Genomic DNA, 22,500 nt, shown 5'->3' on the forward strand with positions numbered 1-22,500 from the left:
TTGTAAAAAAAAAAAAAATGTAATTCTGTACTGTCCTGACATTTTTGGGCCTCTAGAAAATCAGATTAGCCGTACGTACTTCAGGATTGATCGATTTTCAGATATAAGCCATAGTATGTGGACTTTTTCCTACAGACTAAATAATAAATACTGATTTGGGTTATTTTCACCAAAGAAATGTAGCAGAATACCTCTTGGTCTAAAGTTATGAACAATTTGCAAAATTTTAGAACAGAAACGAAGAAAAATATGTTTTTTCTTCCAAATGTTTGGTCTTTTTTCGTTAATTTTAAAAAGATTAAAAACCCAGTGATTAAATACCACCAAAAGAAAGCTGTAGTGTGAACAAAATTATAAAAATTTAGTTTGGGTAGTGTTGCTGCGCAATTGTCAGTGCGAGAGCGCTGAAAGCTGAAAATTGTTCTGGGCAGGAAAGGGGGTAAAAGTTCCCTGTACTGCAGTGGTTATGCTACCCATACACGGGTCTGTTTTTTTTAATTGGACCAGATTCCATTATCCACACTGGAGTATGATGTGGGAATCCTCCAAGCTGTAAAATTTTTATTCTGACAGCAGAGGAGACTCCCCTGCCTTTCTGTTGTCAAAAAATATACTGACCGCACGCAGCCTATTGGCACATCAAGCTGACAGCAGGACTGTCTGAAGTTGATAAATCAGATGATTTTCGATCCATGTATGACCAGCTTAACCTCCCTGGCGGTATTCCCGAGTGTAGATCGGGGTAAAGTTTTAGTACCAAAAGCGGTAACCCCGAGCTACACTTGGGCTTACCATGAGGTGGTGCTCCAGGATCCCTTGATCACTTACCTTGTCCTGCGCTCCCGCGATGTCCCTCCTGCAGTGTCCCTTGTAACGTCCTCCTGCGGATGCCAGCATCTGCCATCTGGGTTCCATCCCCTGCGAGCGTCGGGACATACGGGGAAGTAACTGGCGGGAAATTTGAAAATGACAAAAAGTGAAATTCACTAAAATCACACAGTAAAACATTCCTGTATCAAACCATTTCACATACATTTTGTCCCGAGTGCTTTGTTCTGTACCCTGCCTGCATTTTTACTGTTCTTTCTGCCTGGAAACTGAGAAACATCCATGGCATCCAAAAAGCGTCCCTCTAGGTCAAAATCGGTTTTAGACCAGCTAGAGAACAGCGATAGTAAATTAGAACCACTTGCAGAATTGAGTAATGATTCGTGGGGGAAATTCGTCAGACACTGAAACAGATTCTGCGACTGAGCTCAGTGATGTGCAAACTTGGTGCTATATTTCAAATTTCAGTGCTTTTGGTTTGATTTTATTATTTAATTAAATTTATTATATTTTTTATGATCATTTATTATATTATAATTTATGATTTCGGGTTTCAAATTTTAACATACATGTTTACTAGACTCTTGTTCGGACATATTTCAGTGAGTTATTCCTAAAAATTACAGGCCTACAATAACAAATACATATTTCCATGCAAAAAATTGTACCGCTTTGAGCACAGAAATATGGACATAATCAGACCGCTAGGGAGGTTAAGTGTCACATTATGGTGCACCATCTTAAAAGCTCAACTCTCGGGAAAGGTAAATAAAAAACAGGTTTTTTTTTTAGTATGCTAGAAAAAGAAATAAAAATAAATGAACCCTTGCAGTTCAGGGGAAGCCCCACTGGAAGGTAATTTTGAATATTCCTCAGAGTTTAACTTGAAAATGGAGAATTCAATATCTGTTGCGTCAAGGAACAGGATGTATGCCCACACACCAGCGCATAATAAACTTTGATATCTTTTTTGTAATATCATTGAAATCATAATATCACAGCAACAGGCAGTGGTGCTCATGCTGCTGATTACACTCTATTGAGGTTTACATCTCCTCATCTGAAGGAGTCAGTCAGAATGAACATGGCTGATTCTAAATGACTGAAGGTAGTCATCATTCAAGGCAAAGTACATATTGGTGATATTTATGTGTCAGCCCAGCAGCAGCCCCCCACTGGGTCCATGAATGAATGCAAAATTTAGCACAAACCCCTCATGTGTAATGATTACCATTTCTTGCCAGCAAGATCCTGCATCAATCAGAAGGACATGGAAAAAAAGTGCTTTTAAGTGTAGTATTGGCAGTTTATTAACAGACAAAGATAAATTCCACTTACAGGAAGTCAAAACATGACAGGCTCATCATAGTAAACTGAACCGATGTTCCTGATGGTATGGGTTAAGGGCCGTTCGGCCATCCAGTGGCAGCGTGACCCGTGGAATGCAGGGATATCAGAACCAAGATGGCTGTAGAACCCCGGGAGGAGTCTGACTGAGGTCTGATGAAGGAGCCCTCTGCGCATGCTCCGAAACGCGTTACTGCCTCCACGTTACGTCACTTCCAACGACTCCTGGACGGCCCTTGACCCATACCACCAGTAACATCGGTCGAATGTACTATGATGAGCCTGTCATGCTTTGACTTCTGTAAGTGGAATTTTGTCTTTGTATGTTAAACTGCCAATACTACACTTAGAGGAGCATTCTTTCCATGTCTTTTTTGCACTAACTTTGCTTTCAACTCAATGAACAGCTGCCTCAGTGTCTGTTTGGCTTCCCTATCCTTGATATCTATTCTGGCACCCCCCCCCCCCCCCCCCATAATGGCTACAGAGGTCTGGTTTCAGCAGGAGTGCCCTGTGGACTATACACTTTGCATCAATCAGTATGGCTATGCAAATGAGACATTACAAATCAAACGCATTGGTGCAGTAAGACAGCTAAATTTTTTTTTTAAATAACAGCTTTTTAAAACACTTACTTAGAGCAGATTTAAATGTTACAATAGTGTCCTCAGGATAGACACTTCTTTCTTCCCAAATCTTAAAGATTCTCTCTATAGATTTCATCACCGATGGGTCCCTTAGGGGAAAAAAAAAAAAAGAGCAAGACACTTGTTAGGCAACTATTATGCAATAGTTTATGCACTACCAACTACAAAATATTAAAAATAAAAAAGTTCCAAACTGTCCACAATTGCTTTTAAAGTGATATTAAACTCACACAGATCTATCTTCTCAATAGGTTTATACAGTACATATTACATCTGCTACGAAGTTTTAAAAATAAAGCTTGTAAATGCCTTAAACACAGCTCAGTAATGGTCACAAGATCTTCCCCTACCCAATCCCATCTGCAGGGAAAGATCTGGAAGAGGAGCATCCAGCAATCCTATTGCATAGCTATACACCTTATATAAGGAAGGGTGAATCGTCAGCCCAAGTCTGCCCAGTGCTAGCAAAGTCTAATCTTTTACCTACAGGTAAACCTATAAAAAGGCAATAGAGTTTAGCAGCACCAGTGATCTCACTGGCACATGCACACTGCGTTCTCAATGGACGGCATACAATGTCATCGTGGCTTGGCAAGTCATACGGCTGTAGCCCGCGGAACTGGATGGAAGACCAGGCAAAGATGGAAGCACCAGGGAGCTAAGACGGCGGTCCGCTAGAGGGTTTCATTTTCAGGTAAGTCTTTCATAATCTGCTCGTACGTGATGCATACTAGTACATTATGGGCGGCACATTGGCTTAGTGGTTAGCATTTCTGCCTGGCAGTACTAGGGTTGTTGGTTCGAATCCCAATCACGGCACCACCTGCCTGGAGTTTGCATGTTCTCCCTGTGCCTGCGTGGGTTTACTCCAGGTACTCCGGTTTCCTCCCACACTCCAAAGACATGCAGGTAGGTTAATTGGATCCTGTCTAAATTGTCCATAGTATATGTATGAATGTGAGATAGGGACCTTAGATTGTACGCCCCTTGAGGGTTAGGGACTGATGTGAATGCACAATATATATATGTAAAATGCTGCGTAAATTGACGGCGCTATATAAAAGTAAATGAAATAAATAAATTATGCTCTTAACTTGCAGGGAGATTTTTTTTTTACTACTACTTTAATGTAAGACTAGGTTCACACTTGTGTGGGTGGGTTGCCGCTGCAGACCTGCACCAACCCGCAGAGAAAAAAAAAAAACCATGCTGCCGCTCATAAGAGATGGTACCCCTAATACACCGGAAACCACAATGCACTATGCAGTTTTCCTGCGGTAACTTTTTGCATCTTCAGTGAATACAGCAGCCCATTCGAATGAAATAGCTGCTGTGCATGAGCAAAACACAGCCGCACGCAAACCGCATATACGGTTGTCTTCAATATAGTAAGTGTGTTGTAAAAGTGAATAAAGCTCAAAATCCTTCTAATAGCTTTTATTTCCATCCACACAAATGCATTGGGAACACGACACATTCTATTCCAAATCAAAACATGAAGAAAAATACATCAAATGTGTTCCTCTAAAAAAATTTGAAGAAAAGTGAATATTAGACGGTTCAAAAAAAAAAAATCGCAGTGTTTGTATTCTTCTTTACAAACTCAAACATTCACTATATAAACTGAGAAATGTTTGAAGATTTTGCTTTCCTTTGAATGACTTCATGAATATTTGGTTGTAGTCGCACTGTTTCTGAGAACTGCTGTACATCTGTGTTGCATGGAGTCACCCAACTTCTGGCACCTGTGATCAGGTATTCCAGGCCAGGATGATTGGACGACATTCCACAGTTCTTCTCTATTTCTTGGTTTTGCCTCAGAAACAGCATTTTTGATGTCACCCCACAAGTTTCTATTGGATTAAGATCCGGGGATTGGGCTGGCCACTCCATAACGTCAATCTTGTTGGTCTGGAACCAAGATGTTGCACGTTTACTGGTGTGTTTGGGGTCGTTGTCTTGTTGGAACATCCATTTCAAGGGCATTTCCTCTTCAGCATAAGGCAGCATGACCTCTTCAAGTATTCTGATGTATTCAAACTGATCCATGATCCCTGGTATGCGATAAATAGGCCTAACACCATAGTATGAGAAACACCCCCATAGCATGATGCTTGCACCACCATGCTTCACTGTCTTCACAGTGTACTGTGGCTTGAATTCAGTGTTTGGGGGTCGTCTGACAAACTGTCTCCGGCCACTAGACCCAAAAAGAACAATCTTACTTCCATCAGTCCACAAAATGTTGCGCCATTTCTCTTTAGGCCAGTCAATGTGCTCTTTGGCAAATTGTAACCTCTTCAGCACGTGTCTTTTTTCCAACAGTGGGACTTTGCGGGGACTTCTTGCAGATAGCTTGGCTTCACATAGGCGTCTTCTAATTGTAACAGTCCTCACAGGGAACGTCACACCTTCCTTCATCTTCCTGGAGCTGATTGTTGGTTGAGTCCTTGCCATTTTGGCTATTTTTCTATCCATTCGAATGGTAGTTTTTCGCTTTCTTCCACGTCTTTCAGGTTTTGGTTGCCATTTTAAAGCATTTGCGATCATTTTAGCTGAGCAGCCGATCATTTTCTGCACTTTATTAGGTTTTCCCCTCTCCAATCAACTTTTTAATCAAGGTACGCTGTTCTTCTGAACAATGTCTGGAACGACCCATTTTCCTCAGAATTTCTGAGAGAAATGCACTGTAACCAGCATGTACAACATTTGCTGCCTTCCTTCCTTAAATAAGGGCAATAACTGCCACCTGTTTTTCAAAGAATGAATGATGTCACTAATAGAACTCCACACTGCTATTATTTTGAACATGCCCCTTTCAATGAGTGATTCAATTACACAGAATCAGCAGCATGCATGTCATGACTGTTGGGTCTGTTGGATTTCTATTACTCTACAACACCTGCTAGTAAATTATGTGCCATATAGAAATATCATTTCTACCAAAAAGTGATTGATCAGGTTAGTGATGTCTGACTGCTATTATTTTGAACACAACTGTATATGTGAACTAAACCTAAAAAGAAAAAAATACATAACTAATATCACTGAAGTGTTTTACAAGGGCTACTTAATCCATAACTTTATAATGTTCTTTAGCCAAAAACAACCAAAATTAGTGTGTGCTGTAAACTGCCTCCAGCATTGATCCGGCTTCTTCTTGCAAGAGGCGGCCATTTTGCTGAAGCCCAGAGCCCTGAGCAGCAGTAAATTTTTAGGCTGTCAGATCGGCTTCTACAAATTCAGCAGTGCCAAAAAATAGAGAGCAACTGAGCAGGTGCACAGCGAAACAGTATTACTGGATTTTAAACAGTGTAGGCACTTATTTTCACTGTTTTACACAGCTATATCTGCAAAAAGAGGCCAGCATGAAGTGACCTAGCAAGATCTAGTTTTCTGACTAAAGCGCCACTGATCTAAATACAATCAATGGTTTAAATTATAATTCCTATTAAAGAGGAGAGAGTAGGGAGCCTGTTACTGATCTGTGCAGGGGCGGACTGACCATTTGGAAACTCTGGCACTGCCCGAGGGCCCGGGGTCAGTAGGGGGCCCCATGAGATGCCCCGGTACCTTTTCCATAGGCTTTTTTGAGTTTGGGCAAGCGCACAGGGGCCCCATGATCCCCTATTGCCCGGGGGCCCCACGAGTTCTCAGTCCGCCCCTGGATCTGTGTATATGACACAACAGTCACAAGGGCTGCCTAGCCTGGGACAAAGAAGGGAATGGCTTCCTCTTTCGCTACAGAGCATGTGTAGTGCATGCAGCAACGGAAAAACCATAGGATCAGATGCTGCAGCGGGGACACAAGCAAGAGGAAAGCAGCAAAGAACAGCAAAATTAATTTTTTTCTTAACCTATATAAAACGATAAGTATATGTTCAGTGTTAAACGTAAAGACATTTATTGTTTACACGTAATGTTTTTGAGAGTTTGGGACACTTTACACAAAGGGGGTGGGAATTTAATTCATTGTTAATGCCCCTAGGATCTACAGAGTTTTCTCCTCCAGGTAAAGAGTATAACAGGGAATCGGATAAAGAAGAAAGATGCTCAATTAAAAGATATAATGGTGGGAGAAGAATTGTGTCCACTTAGTGAACTGGAAAGTAAGAGTGATATATTTACGAGAATGGATGAATGGCGGTATGGTCAACTAAAACATTTTGTAGGTAGTCTCCCAGTGCCATTAAGAAAAAGAGAAGATTGGAACCCCTTTGAGCACTTATTAAATATAAGAGGAGATGGGAAGCACGGGATCACTAAAAATATATAAAATTCTCACAGGTTTAATCACGGCCACTATTTATAGAGAAGTGGGAAAGGGATTTAGAAGTAATAATGGATGAGGGAAAACAAAAGAAAATATATAGTTTAATTCACGGGAATGGAAATATGAGAGAAATGGAAATGAATTATAAGTGTTTAGTAAGATGGTATATTACACCGAATGTAGCGCATAGAATAAGTGGAGACAACTCACCTTTATGTTGGTGGGGATGTGGACAGAGGTACAATGATACACTTATGGTGGGAGTGTCACAAAATTCAAGAATACTGGGAGGGCATAGTGAGTATAATTCAGGAAATAACAGAGGTAAATATTTCTAAGGACCCTGAGACTTGCCTTCTTTTTGGTACCGAGCTTCCGTGTATATATATATATATATATATATATATATATATATATATATATATAAAAAAAACAAAACTGGATTATTGTATTATTTAAATGCAGCGAAGGGACTGATACCGAAGTTTTGGAAGAAACAACAGGCACCGAAAAAGGATTGGGTAGAAAGAGTGGAGAAGATATATAGAATGGAGGAAGTTTACCAAATGGAGGGAGAAAAAAAAAAATGGAGGTATTTCATACAAGTTGGGAAAAGTGGGTACAGTTTAAAAATTCAGAGGTATACCTAGAATGTGAAATAAGGAAAAGGGGAAGGGGATAAATTTAGTACAGTATAATACCAGTAATAGCTAAGGTTCAGGATTTCTAGAATGAAGTTAAAAATGCATAATCAAAGGGTGGGGGGGAGGGATAGGGGAGGGGTAAAAGGTCACTGAGATTAAGGTTATTTCTGGGGAGTGTTATGTCAGAAATGTGTAATGTATACGGTTTTATTAGCTTTTGTACATTTAATATGGGGATATGAAACCAATAAAACATTTAAATTTAAAAAAAAAAAAAAAAAACATAAAAGACATTTAAAAACATTTTGGGTTCAATGATGCTTCAAGTGTGCCTACTTCAGATTTTTTTTTTCCATGTTAAGAGCATCCATGCTAACGGATCATTCACCTAGACGTGATACTTCTGAAAAATGTAAGAAGCTGTTAGGTGGTTTAACCATTTGCCGCCTGGCCAATGGCCGTTTGGCGGCTTGAAAGTTGCTTCTCCACTCAGGGTGCACACCATTTGGCGTGCTCCCGCACATGCGCCGTTTGCGCTAATGCAGAGCGGCGCAGCGGCTCGATCTGTCACCGGGCGTGTACCTCGGACACGGCCGATGTCAGATCCGAGTACCGACTCCGTTGCAGGTACCATGTGACCTGCTGTGACCAATCACAGCAGGTCACATGACAGTTGTATACAATGGATGGCTTCATTCATGATGCCATCCATTGTATACTAGTGCCTAGCTGTGAATGGTCACAGCTAATCACATGCACATGTCATGTGATTAGCTGTGACCAAATCACAGCTAAGCACAAAAAAAAAAAAAGTTGAATGAATCCATTTCATTCAGGTAAATGCTTGCTTATAGCAAAGTATTTCTTTGCTATAAGCAAATTGTGTAAAAAAAAAAAAAAAAAAAAAAGAAAAAAAAAAAACACCAGTCAGTGTCCCTGTTCACAGCCATGCCAGTTATATGATGACGCTGTACTGCACTGGTGACAGTATGTAAAAAAAAAAATAGTGAAAATAATTTTTTTAATTTTTTAATTTTCCGAAAAATGATGACAAAAAAAATACAACTTCAAAAAACTCGCCATGCCTCTTATGAAGTACGTCGGACTGTCTACTCTGCAAAAAGGGGTCATTTGGGGGATATCTGTACTGTTCTGACATTCTTGGACCTCAAGAAATTAGATCGGCCGTCAGTACTTCAGGATTGATCAATATTCAGATCTATACCATAGTTTGTGAACTCTATAACTTTCCTACAAACTAAATAATACATCCTAATTTGGGTTATTTTCACCAAAGACATGTAGCAGAATACATCTCGGCCTAAATTTATGAAGAACAATTATTTATTTGTAAATTTTTATAACGGAAACAAAGAAAAACGTGTATTTTTTTCAACATTTTTGGCCTTTTTTTGTTAATTTAGCAAAAAATAAAAACCCCAGCGGTGATTAAATACCACCAAAAGAAAGCTCTAGTTGTGTGAAGAAAATGATAAAATTTTAGTTTGGGTACAGTGTTGTATGACTGCACAATTGTCATTCAAAGTGTGAGAGCGCTGAAACGTGAAAAATGGCCTGGGCAGGAAGGTGGAAAATTGCAAGGTATTGAAATGGTTAACTACCTAGCATCTACTGAAAACAGAAGATCTGTTGATTAGAGCTCTGCATTTAGGGCCAGTTCACAGTAGGCATCGAACAGGAACACTCATTCTGGTGAGATCTGAGTAGTGAGTTTCCAGTCCATTCATTTGAACGGGCTGAAATCGCACTGCACCAAAAGTAGTGCATACACAACTTTAAAAGCACTGCAACCAGATTGCACAGTACTTCTGCACCAGTGCTAGCAAGCACACTGCATTTGGGGTGTTAGCATTGCATTGACACCCGCTGCAGATCATAAAGGCACTGCGTTTTGAAAACTGATCGCTGGTGCAATGCTTTAGAGAGGCTCCACATATTAACTCCTTCACTCCTAAAAGGTAAAACAAAGCAAACGCCTAAGCACAATTTTGCAACTGACATGTTCGTAAAACTGGACATCTTACATGTAAATACTTTGTACATCCAGGTTAACTATACCTTGTCTTTTCTCAGGAAAAACTGGGCTTTCATCTGGTGGTAAATGGTAATGGATTTTTTTTTATTATCAAAGGGAAACTGGCCCAAAATGGTAATAAAAAAAATATAAATATATAATTTAGTTAAATTTAGCTGTGTGTTTCTGGTTACTACCATAACTACCACCAAAAGAACAAATCAAAATAGATTTTCCAGCTCTTGCCAATCGCATATATAGGTGTATGTTATTTGTGGTTTGTACCCGCAGTACAGCCCAGAAACAAAAGTGTGCATTTTTTTTTTTACCTAAAAACACACGGACCAATTTTTTTTTTTTTTTTTTTTTTTAATATCCTGACCTTTCACCCCAACCACTAACCCTGGCAATGGACTAGATCAAACTTTGGTCTAGGCATTTAATTTATTTTTTTAATATTTTTTTTTTTTTTCTCTATGCAAGGAGAGGAAGATACAATAGCTCTCCTCCAGAGAAAAAAAAAACAAACAAAAAACAAAGGGGGAGGGCTGTACACTGACTGATCACTGCGATAGCCTATCAGAGTCTATCACAGCGATCATGTGACCTGGAATTGGGAGTCCTGGGTTCCAATCGTTCAAACAGGACCTGAGGCTCTCAGTGACATCCTGGTCTTTGTGGTGCACTCCCAGCACAAAAACAAGTACACAAGATATGCGGCCACACGGAAAAAAAGCCCATTTCTGTGAGGCTGCTGATTTGTGCTACATCGGCGTGATGGGGTTAAATGCACACTTTTTAACCTGCAAAATAAGTGCATTTATCATTTGTTAAAAGGTGAACTTATCCTTTAAGTTCTCAGGTCCGCACTGCTGCTTATGAAGCGATTCTACTCTTCCTACTAAGTTTAATAACATTTTATATTACACAGAATACAACATGTAGAGTTAGAAACAAACAGGTAAACAAAACACACAAAAAAACAAAAAAAACTTACAGGTGGACAGAGGGTCAGGAAATTATCTGTCAGTATCTCAGACACAAGCTGTAGTTCCAATTCATACCTGTCCACCCCGATGTGTGTACTAAGGGCCTGTGCCTGGCTTTGATAGGCAAATGCAATGTGCTTTTGACAGCAGTTTGAAACACTTCAGAATTAGCTGGAGAAGGTCAGATGCACCTGCAATGAATTCTGAATTCCCAGCAAGCAGCAGCTCTGAAGTAAACCGCCTATCAACACAGACCCCAAATATGCATTGTGTTATGGCAGCCAATTCAATTAAATGGGCTGCCAACGCACCAGAAAAGCTAAAGAATAAAAAGGGACAAGCAACATTATAGCACAGCGCACAGTAGTACATTGTATATGCACTGGAGGTGCGTTGGGGTCCCATGGACAATGAATGGCACAGCAATGTGTGCATGGTTTGCAGCAACACACCATTATGAACAGGTTGAAAAAGGACTCTGTGCTGACTCTCTGTGTGGACTGACCTTTAACCCCTCGCCTACCGGGCACTTTTACCCCCTTCCTGCCTAGGCCAATTTCCAGCTTTCAGCGCTGTCGCACTTTGAATGACAATTGCGCGGTCATGCAGCACTGTACCCATATGAAATTTTTATCATTTTTTTGTAACAAATAGAGCTTTATTTTGGTGGTATTTAATCACCTCTGGACTTTTTATTTTTTCTTAAACCAAGAACCACTGAAAATTTTGAAAAAAAAAAAAAAGTTTTAGTTTTTGTAATAAAAGTTTGTAAATAAGTGATTTTTCTCCTTCACTGATGTGCACTAATGAGGCTGCACTGATAGGCTGCACTGATGAGCATTGACAGGCAGCACTGATGGGTGACACTGAAAGGCAGCTCAGATGGGCACTGATGTGGCATTAACGAGCCCTGACATAAAGGCACTGGATGAGCCCTGACATAAAGGCACTGGATGAGCCCTGACATAAAGGCACTGGATGAGCCCTGACATAAAGGCACTGGATGAGCCCTGACAGGTGGCAGTGCTGGGGCTACACTGATCATCAGTGCCCTGATGATCAGTGTACATGTCCCGTCTGTGGAAAGCAGATTACCGGCTCTCCTCTCGAACTGTCAATGTGATAATGTGATAGTTCGAGAGGAGAGAAATGCTGATAACTGGCATTTCCCTATTTACATGTGATCAGCTGTAATTGGACACAGCTGATCACATGACCGAGCCGACATCGTCGGCTCTTTCAGTGATCGGTGATCCGCTGTGTCCCACTTAACACTAACCAACCAATAAAAATCTAGTGAAATCTCAGAACTGATAGTCTCGGCAATAAAAGGAAACTTCATCCATTTGAATTAAATTTTATTCAGTGATGTCTCAAGCTGTTCACATGTCAAAAAAATAAACAAAACGGATGTTCCTGGCTGTATTTTACATCTGCCGAAAAGGGAGCCTTTAACATACAAAACAGATACATCCAGTAGCTCTATTGTTAAAGAGGTAAAAACAGGACAGAGTAACAAGTAAAACAGAACATTTTTAGGTTTTTTTTTTTTTTACACTAGGGATGCACTGAAATTTTGGTGGCCGAAATATGGAAGAAAAAAAAAAAAAAAAAAAAAGCGCACCGATACAGGTGCCGAGAAAAACTCACCCCTCGGTAGTTCTCAGCCTTACCTGAGAAACCATCAATCCCGGTGCTGGGCATAGAGGTGAAGGAAAGATGGCTACCACTCATCTTTATGCTCTTGGAGGACCGGAGAAATGTCACTTCCGGTTCCGGCCATTTTTTTTAAAGCACTAGATCAATGCTTTTGTTTGATCTAATGCTTTACATTGTAGAGGAGAGATGTGGGGTCTTATTGAACCCATATATCTCTCTATAATCAGGACCTGTCACTAATTATTTCAATCACAAGGGATGCATGCATTTCTTGTGATAAGAAAAGGATTTTTTTTTTTTTTTTTAAAGGGCCAGTGCAAAATTAAAAAAAAAAAAAAAAAAGTTTAAAAAGTGCCCCCTCGCACATTGTGGTGAACGCATACATAGGCCACGCCCACATATGTAAACTGTGTTCAAACCCCACGTGAGGTATCACCACGAACGTTGGAGCAAGAGCAATAATTCTCACACCAGACCTCCTAACTTTACACTGCTAACCTGTAAACATTTTTAAAGCATAACCCATGGAGATTATTAATACCGCAGTTTCACGCCATTCCCTAAGCATGCACAATTTTAAAAGCGTGACATGTTTGGTATCTATTTACTCGCCGTAACATCCACTTTAATATTTTACATAAAAAAATTAAAAAGATGGGGTATATATTTCTTTTAAATCAGTGTATTTTTTTCCAAAAAATATATTTTTAAAAGCTGCGCATTTCATTTTTCGGCCAAGTGCATTTTGAATTTTTGGTTTCAACACCAGAATTTTCATTTCAGTGCACCATTTTTTTTTTTTTTTTTTTTTTTTTACACACATTTTTAGTACAACCAACAATACCTTTAGATCTGCAACCATTAAAAACAGTGAGATGTTAAAACATGCAAACATAAAACCATGTCCAGAAAAAAAAAAAAAAAAAAAAAAAGGGGCACCTACCTTACTAGAGACGCAGCTTCTGGCAGCACATCGGCAAACGAATCACGAAAGACAATTGCATTCCTTCTTTTGCAGTTCTGGATAATGTCATTTGCCAGGTAAAACAGGTTCAGTCGGTGCGCAAACCCAGCTGTAATGGAGGAAAGAGAAATCAACCACCAATTACCAAAATTACATTTGTGTAAAGAATTAAAATTTTGCTTTTCTTTTTTCCCAAACAGGTGTCAAGGTAGATTCCTGCTGCCACGCTTCACAGAATATTGTACAGCATATGTTACTAATGTAAACTATACTAACCCTACAGTAAGTACAAGGCACCATCCAATGACACACTGTCTGCTTCCTTTACAAAAAAGCTACTGCTGAGCGCCTGCTGTACTCTCAAAATCCATGCGTCTGCATAACTCCCATCTTTTACCAAGACTGAGGAATATCCCTGCAATTTGGGTCACCTTTCTATAGACAGAGGAGACACGGTACTGCATTGTGAGATTGGTAGATGAGCTGCAACACTTTGTAAAAATCTAAAAAAAAAAAAAGTTTACATACTGTGAACTACCAGGTTTCGGGGTGCCATGCAGTAGCATTTTGGAATAAGGAACAAATTGAGTGATGCCCAATCTTTGCTGTAAAGGCCTGTGCCTGTTGTCACACTGGTAAAACAGTTCAGTTTATGCCCATATGTGTGGTTTCCCATATCAAGCCCAGATGAAAGGGGGAGTTTCGGGCTGGTTGGGCTCCTCTTTGAGCTTCAAGCAGACCCTCAAACCCTATGCTGGAATACAAAATTGTATGGACAAAATCCACAGAGTGGTGTTCCAATCTTATGTCTAATAAAAAAAAAACACAAACCTGACAGACATCCTAGCATGTCCATGTTTAACTTATCAGAAGCATTTTTACTGCATTGATGCTGTCGGAGAATTTCCTTCACTTCCTGTCTGGGTGTCCCTGGATAGTGAGGGAAAAAATCTCTGAGAGAAGTAAGGCTAGGTTCACACCTATGCAGGTTGCGTTTGAGCCTTTTCTGCATAGCGTTTTAGACGTGTTTTTCCCCCCCCCATTTTCTTGTTGCTAGGCAGATTTAAAAATGCTAAATAAATCAAAAAAGCTTACTACATGCTTTTCTGCAGTGTTTCCATTGAAGTCTATAGAACCAAAAATGCAATTTTTGCTTTCAAAGTCGTCCCAGACACTTTCCAAAAACACAACGGGTCAAAAATAAGGAGAAGTGAAAGTATCCCATAGGAAATTCTGTTAAATGGACTGTAGGACGTTTCTGCAATATGCTGCGGGAAACACTTAGATGTGAACCTAGGGTAAAAGCCGACATTATAAATTTTCCACAAAACAAAACAAAAACACAAAACAAAAACACAAAACAAAACCACAAAACAAAACCACAAAACAAACACACAAAACAAACACACAAAACAAACACACAAAACAAACACACAAAACAAAACAAAAAATTCAGGCTGGAGATGGTCTAGGTATATTTAAAAAAGGATCTCAGAACAAGTAAAGTGCTCCCCACAAGAACACACCTGAATAAGACCGCACTAACATCTCATTGTCCCTTCTCCAGAGCAGCAATGGGTTAAGTAGCCAGGTATATGCCAATAGCACAACAAACATTTAGTCATAAGGCAGGCACAGTCCCCCACCCTAGATTTTAAAGCCAACCTTCAGGCACATATAAATCCCATAATAATGCAGCTCAGCATTTATTAAAAGTATTTTTCAAATACAGGGAGTACATGAATATCAGCCTCCTGAAATCCCCTGTACAGCAGCACTCAAGCTGGGAAGGAAGGGGCAGGACTGGGAGCCAATCAAATGTGCTGCATGCAGATGTGCAGACAACCAGCAAGCTAACAGGAGAGAAGAAATATGACCTCAGTCTGCTGCTGCTCCTTCTCAACCCAATCAGCAAAGTGATGCAACCCCTGTGCATGTATTATACAGGATTTATATAGAGCCAACAGTTTGATCGGCGCTTTACAATATAAAGGGAGACAATACAGCAACAATACAAGAGAGTTAGGAGGGCCCTGCTCCTTGAGCTTACAATCCAAGTTCAGACACCACCATGGTGTACGCCATGTACAAGAGACTGAAAAAGTATATGTTTTTAGACATAGCATCTCTATTCTGCAATATAGAGGGGTGGGAAACCTGGTTTTGACAGGTACCCCGCTCCCACTTCCAGTTCAGTTTGCCGCAGTGACGGGAATTGGAAGTTCGGCCCCCCTCCTTCCTCCTGCAGTCTTCTGGGACACTAAACAGGTCCCAGAAAACTACCAGACCAGTCAGGATGAAGAGCATGACTTGCGCATGCGCGGTGGGCACCCAGTTGTGAAGAAGGTGCCTACAGTTGAAATGCCAGGGATAGAAGGGACAGTGCGGGTGAGGAAAGGACAGTGCGGGTGAGGAAAGGACAGTGCGGGTGAGGAAAGGACAGTGCGGGTGAGGAAAGGACAGTGCGGGTGAGGAAAGGACAGTGCGGGTGAGGAAAGGACAGTGCGGGTGAGGAAAGGACAGTGCGGGTGAGGAAAGGACAGTGCGGGTGAGGAAAGGACAGTGCGGGTGAGGAAAGGACAGTGCGGGTGAGGAAAGGACAGTGCGGGTGAGGAAAGGACAGTGCGGGTGAGGAAAGGACAGTGCGGGTGAGGAAAGGACAGTAGGAGAGAACATCGATGGACCCTGGGACAGGTGAATGTGTGTTTATAAAAAGCAGCTACAATTTTTGTAGCTGACTTTTAATAAAACACAAAAATGAGTGGAACTCCACTTTAAGGTTCAGTTCTACTTGAACTCTGCACACACTTTGCATTCCCCCAGCCAAACCTTGGCATAAAGACTTGGCATATTGTTTACACTCTTTAATAACAATTACTCTAAAGCAGTTCTTTAAATGCATCACCGCCAGGGGGAAGGATCTTGAGAAGCTCACTTGTCCCCTTGTTATACAAAGCAGGAAAACTTTAATGCAAACTGTTACCTTCGTTTTTTTACGTGTACCCCTTTACCTTTACACTTCTTTTTTATTCACTGGAATATTTGTAAATGCTTATTAAATTACTTTTTGTTCAATACATTAGTTTTTAAAGCAGGACAAGGAATATTGCATATAAGTGACAAATACGTTATCTGGGGCAATGTGTCAGTCCTGGGGGAGGTTGTACATGAAAACATCAGCTAGCAGTGAATTAGACACCTGAGGACTAAAGTTGACCTGCAACCATACACAAACCAAAACGCGCAGACTTTCACTTAGTATATAATTATTATTATTATACAGTATTTATAAAGCACCGATAGTTCGCTCAGCGCTGTACATTACAAAGGGGGACAGAACATGTGACAGAACAATACCAATACAATGCAAAACATGAGGGGATCGAGGGCCCTGCTCTTTGGAGCTTACAATCTAGGAGATATAATAGCTGTTTTCTGAATAAAGGACTAGGAATTGTGTTCTTGTGCATTTGATTTTGTAGTGTAAAATAAAATTAAAAAAAAAAAAGAAGAAAAAAAAGTATGGCTTTGGTTTTATTTCTCAAATCATACTTGGCTAGCTGGATGCAGCATCTGTCCCTTGCCGTTCACACTTGACTAAAGTTCTAACTCTTCAAAAACCCCCCTATAGCGTTAGTATGGGCGTTAGGCGTTCATGAGCTTTAGTATAGGCATTTTACAAGCGTTAAAACGCTCCCCCCAAACACCCTATGCGCAGTTTTGAGGCATTTATAGGCGTTAAAACCGCACCAAAAACGCCTATAATAAACTAATGGTATTAATGCCCCACAAATTCCTGCCAGAGCGTTTGAGGAGCGTCACCATAGACCTGAATGGGAGGCATTGAAAGGCTTCATCTCCTCCTGACTCGACATGAGGCTTCAATTTTGAAGTGACGCAACGCGAACGCTTCATGTTTTTGATAATGTGAACAGCACCATGTGCTGCCCATAGTATCATTTCCAGAGATCACTGATCCCACCTTGTAGAGGAGACACCAGTGGTGCTCACCAGCCTCTGAATGGTGCATTTGGTCAGCTACTGCAACTGGAGAGAGGAATACTGTCAAAGGGTGTTTTTGGAGCGAGCCATTGGGATCCATTACTCATCAAGTTGATCTTCAGAGTCCATTATGGGACCAAAAGTGCAGTTAGACCGAGCATAATATAGGTGAGGTCGCACTGCTGGAGGTGAGCAGACATCTGGTGGAGGCATTGTGCACATTTGTGTGGTTGGAGCACCAGGTGTTCACAGGAGGGTGGATATGCCATTCAGAAGCAATTTCTTTGGGACTCTGAGTATCACTTTTTTCCCATTGAAATTTTATGGATTTGGAGTGCTGCATGTTATTTACATTTATTGATCTCGCCCATACTGGATAGGGTTTTGTGTTATAGCAGCTATATGTATTTGGGCGTGTTATATTCACATTTTTTAGATGCACTTGAATTGTGATCCACAGTAGAACGTAAGATTTTTTTCATTTCATTTTAATCATTTCCATAGGCGTTTGGAGCGGCGTTACAAACACCCCTAAACTGCCTGCTTTCAAAGCTAATGTGAACTAGCCCTTGACATGACATGACAGCTGAGAGTGCTCATCACCGCTGTAAGAAAGCGGGGACCGCCAGCTCTGCCCCCAACCCCCCCCCCCCCCCGCACTCACTAGAGCACTGGACTGTGGAGGGGGAGAGGGCCACTGTCTCAGCTGAGCTCCAGAACCTAGGATCGATCCTGACTTTAAAGTCGGGATCTTTCCGCAGACTGGACCTGCGGAGTGACGACAGCGGGCTTCAGCCGGCTGTCAGTTGAGAACGGATCACAGGAGTGCAGAACAAACTGTATACCTGTGAGCAACAGAAGTACAGCCAAGAGAGCTTTGGCTGCACTTCTTTATTGGTCGGCAAAGAGAAACCACTAGTGATGTCCCAGAGCGAGTGTTCTTTTTTTATACTCTCAGTCTATTGAAACCACTCATAAATTTGAAGATTTAGCAACATCAATTGTAATGTTACCCCTAATGCTTCAGTAGAGGTCAATGCAATATGCTCACTCTTGCTCTCAGAGAGCCACCAACTCAGTCACCAATGGATTATCATAATTAGAATGCAAAACTAAACTCCAGGCAAACAGCAAAATACAAAAGATTAATAAAAAATAAAAATATAAATAAATTAAAAAAATATAAATAAATAAAAATAAATACATTATATATATATATATATATTTTTTTTTTTAATTGTTATTTATATTTTTTATTTATATAATAAAAAAATTAATAAAATAAAAATAAATAAATAAAAAAAATAAATAAAATTTAAAATAAATAAAAAAATGTATATAGGCTTTTTATCTGCCATAGGATGTGTATTTCTGTCAAGCCGGTTCTGAGATTTACAAGGCTCTGCAACACTACATAAACCTGTCTCACAGGGCATGAGACCTGCACTTAAGCAGATCTTCATATGCCCTGAGGCAGACTTGACAGTGAAAAGAGAAGCAGCAGACTGGGAAGCTCCTCTGTCCCTCTGCTCTCTTCACATATCCGCATGCTCCTTGGACTACAACACAACTGACTGGCTCCCCATGCAGCTTCTCCCTCACCCAGAGTTCTGCTGTGTAGGGATTGCAAGTGAGGGATACCAGGCCAAATTCAGGTACAATACTGCTTACACTTAAAAAAAAAAAAAAAAAAAAAAAAAAAAAAAAAAAGCAATTAAAACGTATTAATGATTACAGAGCTGCAGTAAATCTGTCTTTTTATAACTGCCCGGAGTTCAACTTTAAGCGCAATCTTAGTTTTAGCCAAGTGTATCTTCAAGGGAAAAACCGCAACAACTAAAATTTACCGAGCAGATTTCTAAGGTGCCTGCATATATCTTCTGTAGTCTTCACCACAATGCCCAAATCCTCAGGATTACTAACTGAAGAGATTCAAATACTTCCTTGTTCCATCAATGCTAGCCCCTCCCATCCTGCATCTTGCACATTCCCATTGGCTAGTATGAGAGCCCATTATAGTGAAGGACCAGTAAGACTGACCGGAGAGAAGCTTTCACATTCTAATAGCTGGAGCAATGATTGGTGCAGATAAGTGCGGGAACCAGTAGGGCTCCATGACAATGACTTTACGGATGCAGGGTCTGTTTTCAGCTTTGCTGCACACACAAATCCATGTATACAGACTCTGCACCGATCCCACCCGATGTGCTTTGCTGCTTGCCACGGGGATACAACTTAGTAGCCAAATTAATCTTTAGACCTCCATAAATAAGTACACCGAGTAGTAAGGTTAAATGATAAGTTCACAAAATAGTGCAGCGCTAAAATTAAAATGTATATGCAATACAATAGTGCAATGCAAACATATCAAATTATTGTGTCACCACAAACTGAAAAAATAAACAAATCCAAGTGTGAAGCCAAAAGCTGTGAATTCAGTGCCTCAATTATGAGGGAAATGACAGATGTGGATGTCAAAATGCCACCAAAACTTCTTACCCACTGGAGGATTTACCCCCCTTCCTGACCAGGCTATTTGCGTTATGTTACTATAACTGACAATTGCGCGGTCATGCAACACTGTACCCAAATTAAATTTATGTCTCTTCCCCCCCACCCCACACACAAAATAGTGCTTCTTTTCAATGGTATTTGATCACCTGTGCAATTTTTATTTACAAGAATATATATATATATATATATATATATATATATATATATATATATATTATTTTTTTTTTTTTTATTTAACTTTTTGCCATTAAACATGTTCGGTAAATGGTTTTAAAAAAAAAGCTAATCAAATTTAGGCCAAAATGTATTCTGCTCCATGTCTTTGCTAAAAAAAAAAAAATCCCACTACGTGTAAATGAATTGGTTTACGCGAACGTTATAGCGTTTATAAATGGCAGTATATATACTGGGAGTTTTTTTTCCACCTTTTCATTTTTACTAGTACTGGCGGCGATCAGCGACTTATAGCAGGACTGTGGCGGGCATTCTGACACTGGAGGGAACCGACTTGGTGTCACTGACATCCCCAGTAATACCAATACAGTGATCAGTGCTAATAAAAAGCACTGACACTATACTAATGGCACTGGGCAGGAAGGGGTTAACATGTGGGGCAATCAAAGGGTTAACTGTGCTTCACTGTAAGCACACTGCTCTGCTGTGCAAACCCATGCAAAGCAGTGTGTAGGAGCTGACAGAGGAGAGATCTGTATTGTTTACTTCTCTCCCTCCCGTCGGTAATGCTCGACGATTACCGGATGCCAGCGAGTAATCACCGTCCGGGACCCGGTGATTGACAGCCGAGGCAGTGAATAGCGGCGCGGGTAGGGCTCGTGCGCACCGCCTACCCAGAGGTGCAGAAATCGCACACACGATTTTGTGCACCCGTGCCACCCTGTAGCAGTATTACTGCCATGGGGAGGACGGGAAGCGGTTAATGATGAACCACACAGCACCTCAATGTACAACAAAGGGAGGCTTACTCACGTTCAGGAGCTTTTCTGTGGTTTTTTTCCCAGCAGCCCCTGAACTCTTATGTTTTCCTATGTGTCCATCTACACATCGTCATTTACAGTAGTTTACAGGCAGTGTTCTGTGAGAAAATTAAATATTACAGGCAGTTGAGTTTACAGTCATTTTTTGAAAGCACAAAAATCGCGTTTAGGAGTAGAGTTTACTGGCGTTTCAAATGCCTCTAAACGCGTTTGTGTGCATTTGCGTTTAGATGCATTTTTTGGCTATCCATATCCATATGCTCTCCAGAGCCTTTTTTCTTCATAAAAATGCATGCACAGTGTTTTCTATGTATTGTAATGGACCCGGTACACCAGCGCGGTCAGCTCCAGGTTTCACGTAAAGGAAAAAAAAAAAAAAAAATGGTAGAACGAGCCGCATTATGCTCATGATGGGATCCATAGTGAGTACAACCAGAAAAGACAGGTCATCTCAACACATACTGCTCTACTTTTGCTCTATTTCTCACAAAATGTCCAAAATAGTAAATTTACTATTTTTCAGAGCATTCTGGGCATTTGGGAAGGTCTCCTGAGGTTATCTTTTAAAAACACTTCCAAATGCAAACACGCATAAACGCGGTAGGTAAACCGATGTTTTTAACCTACGTTTTCTAGCAGTCAGTTTCCATCGTTCAGAAGAGTTTTTCTAACACCCCGTGTACATGAGCCCAAAGATTGGTCAAACAGCACTTGTAGATCAATCCAAGATATCCAGCTTTGCTCAAAACCACATGTCAAAAACGATGGTACTGCTGCGTTAGATCAGATCACTGCTCATATATACACCCAGTTCGACATCGTATCATGAAAAAAAAAAAATATACAGGCTCTCCATAGTGTAATCCAGATTAAAACACCAACTTTGTTCTCCTAAAAATGAGAAGTTCACCTTTGGAACATGCTACATATTCCACCTGTATTTAGGGTGGAACATGTAACATGTTCTAACTCCTGCAGCATCTACCCCCAATGTCGCTCGCATAGTAATGGCGAGCAAAGGATCTTCTCCCTGCACCTGCTGTCACAATTAAAAAAAAAAAAAAAAAAAAAAAAAAAAAAAAAAAAAAAAAAAGTGCAGCCATGCAGGGCCAGTCACGTCATTCATTCACAGAATCCAGTGAATGAATAGACTACTATCAGCCATTACAGCTGACAGCTTGTAGTTTTGAATGGACTGAGGGTGCTGCTGAGCGGTCTTGTAGTTCATTCGGAGATTGCACACCTGATCACGGATGCAATGCTTTCCAGGCTCCTGCAGGAAAATATAAAATGCACATTTTTTTTGTCCTGCCAAAGTATGTGCATTTATTTTTTCTTAAAAAGTTAATGTATCCTTTAGGGATGGCAGCACTGGAGACTACATCAAAAGGATGTCTGCCATGGTTGCTCCCTTTTTTGTGTGCAAAGAACAGCTGTCTGTCTCCAACAGATCAAGACCAATTAACATCACACACTGTACAATCCAATATACATCATGTACATTCAACAGTTGTGCAAACTACTCAAAATAAACAATGAAACCGGCATCCCAGGAGATCTCAAAATGTCAACTGGGTATGGCCCAACACAACAGGGAGGGTGG

The 22,500-nt window shown here is 40.5% G+C and overlaps 1 protein-coding gene across 4 annotated transcripts in view; it reads right to left on the reverse strand.

Moving 5' to 3' along the window:
- RPRD2 (regulation of nuclear pre-mRNA domain containing 2) overlaps positions 1 to 22,500 on the reverse strand; it is a 107,752-nt gene that overhangs the window by 33,573 nt on the left and 51,679 nt on the right. For 3 of the 4 annotated variants that reach the window (XR_016312972.1, XR_016312971.1, XM_089678947.1), the window contains exons 2-4: positions 13,366 to 13,495; positions 2,811 to 2,911; positions 829 to 948 (exon numbers count right to left, since the gene is read on the reverse strand). Coding sequence is in view for 2 of the 4 variants with exons in the window: in XM_089678947.1 (XP_089535073.1) it covers positions 829 to 948; positions 2,811 to 2,911; positions 13,366 to 13,495 (351 nt within the window). In the remaining 2 variants the exon portion in view is untranslated. The remainder of the gene's footprint in view (positions 1 to 828; positions 949 to 2,810; positions 2,912 to 13,365; positions 13,496 to 22,500) is intronic. The other variant, XM_089678948.1, reaches the window with a different exon arrangement.

Source organism: Staurois parvus, unplaced genomic scaffold, assembly GCF_062004578.1.
Source record: "Staurois parvus isolate SC_StPar_1 unplaced genomic scaffold, SC_StPar_1.0 ptg000213l, whole genome shotgun sequence".
In the NCBI taxonomy this organism is placed as follows: domain Eukaryota; kingdom Metazoa; phylum Chordata; class Amphibia; order Anura; family Ranidae; genus Staurois; species Staurois parvus.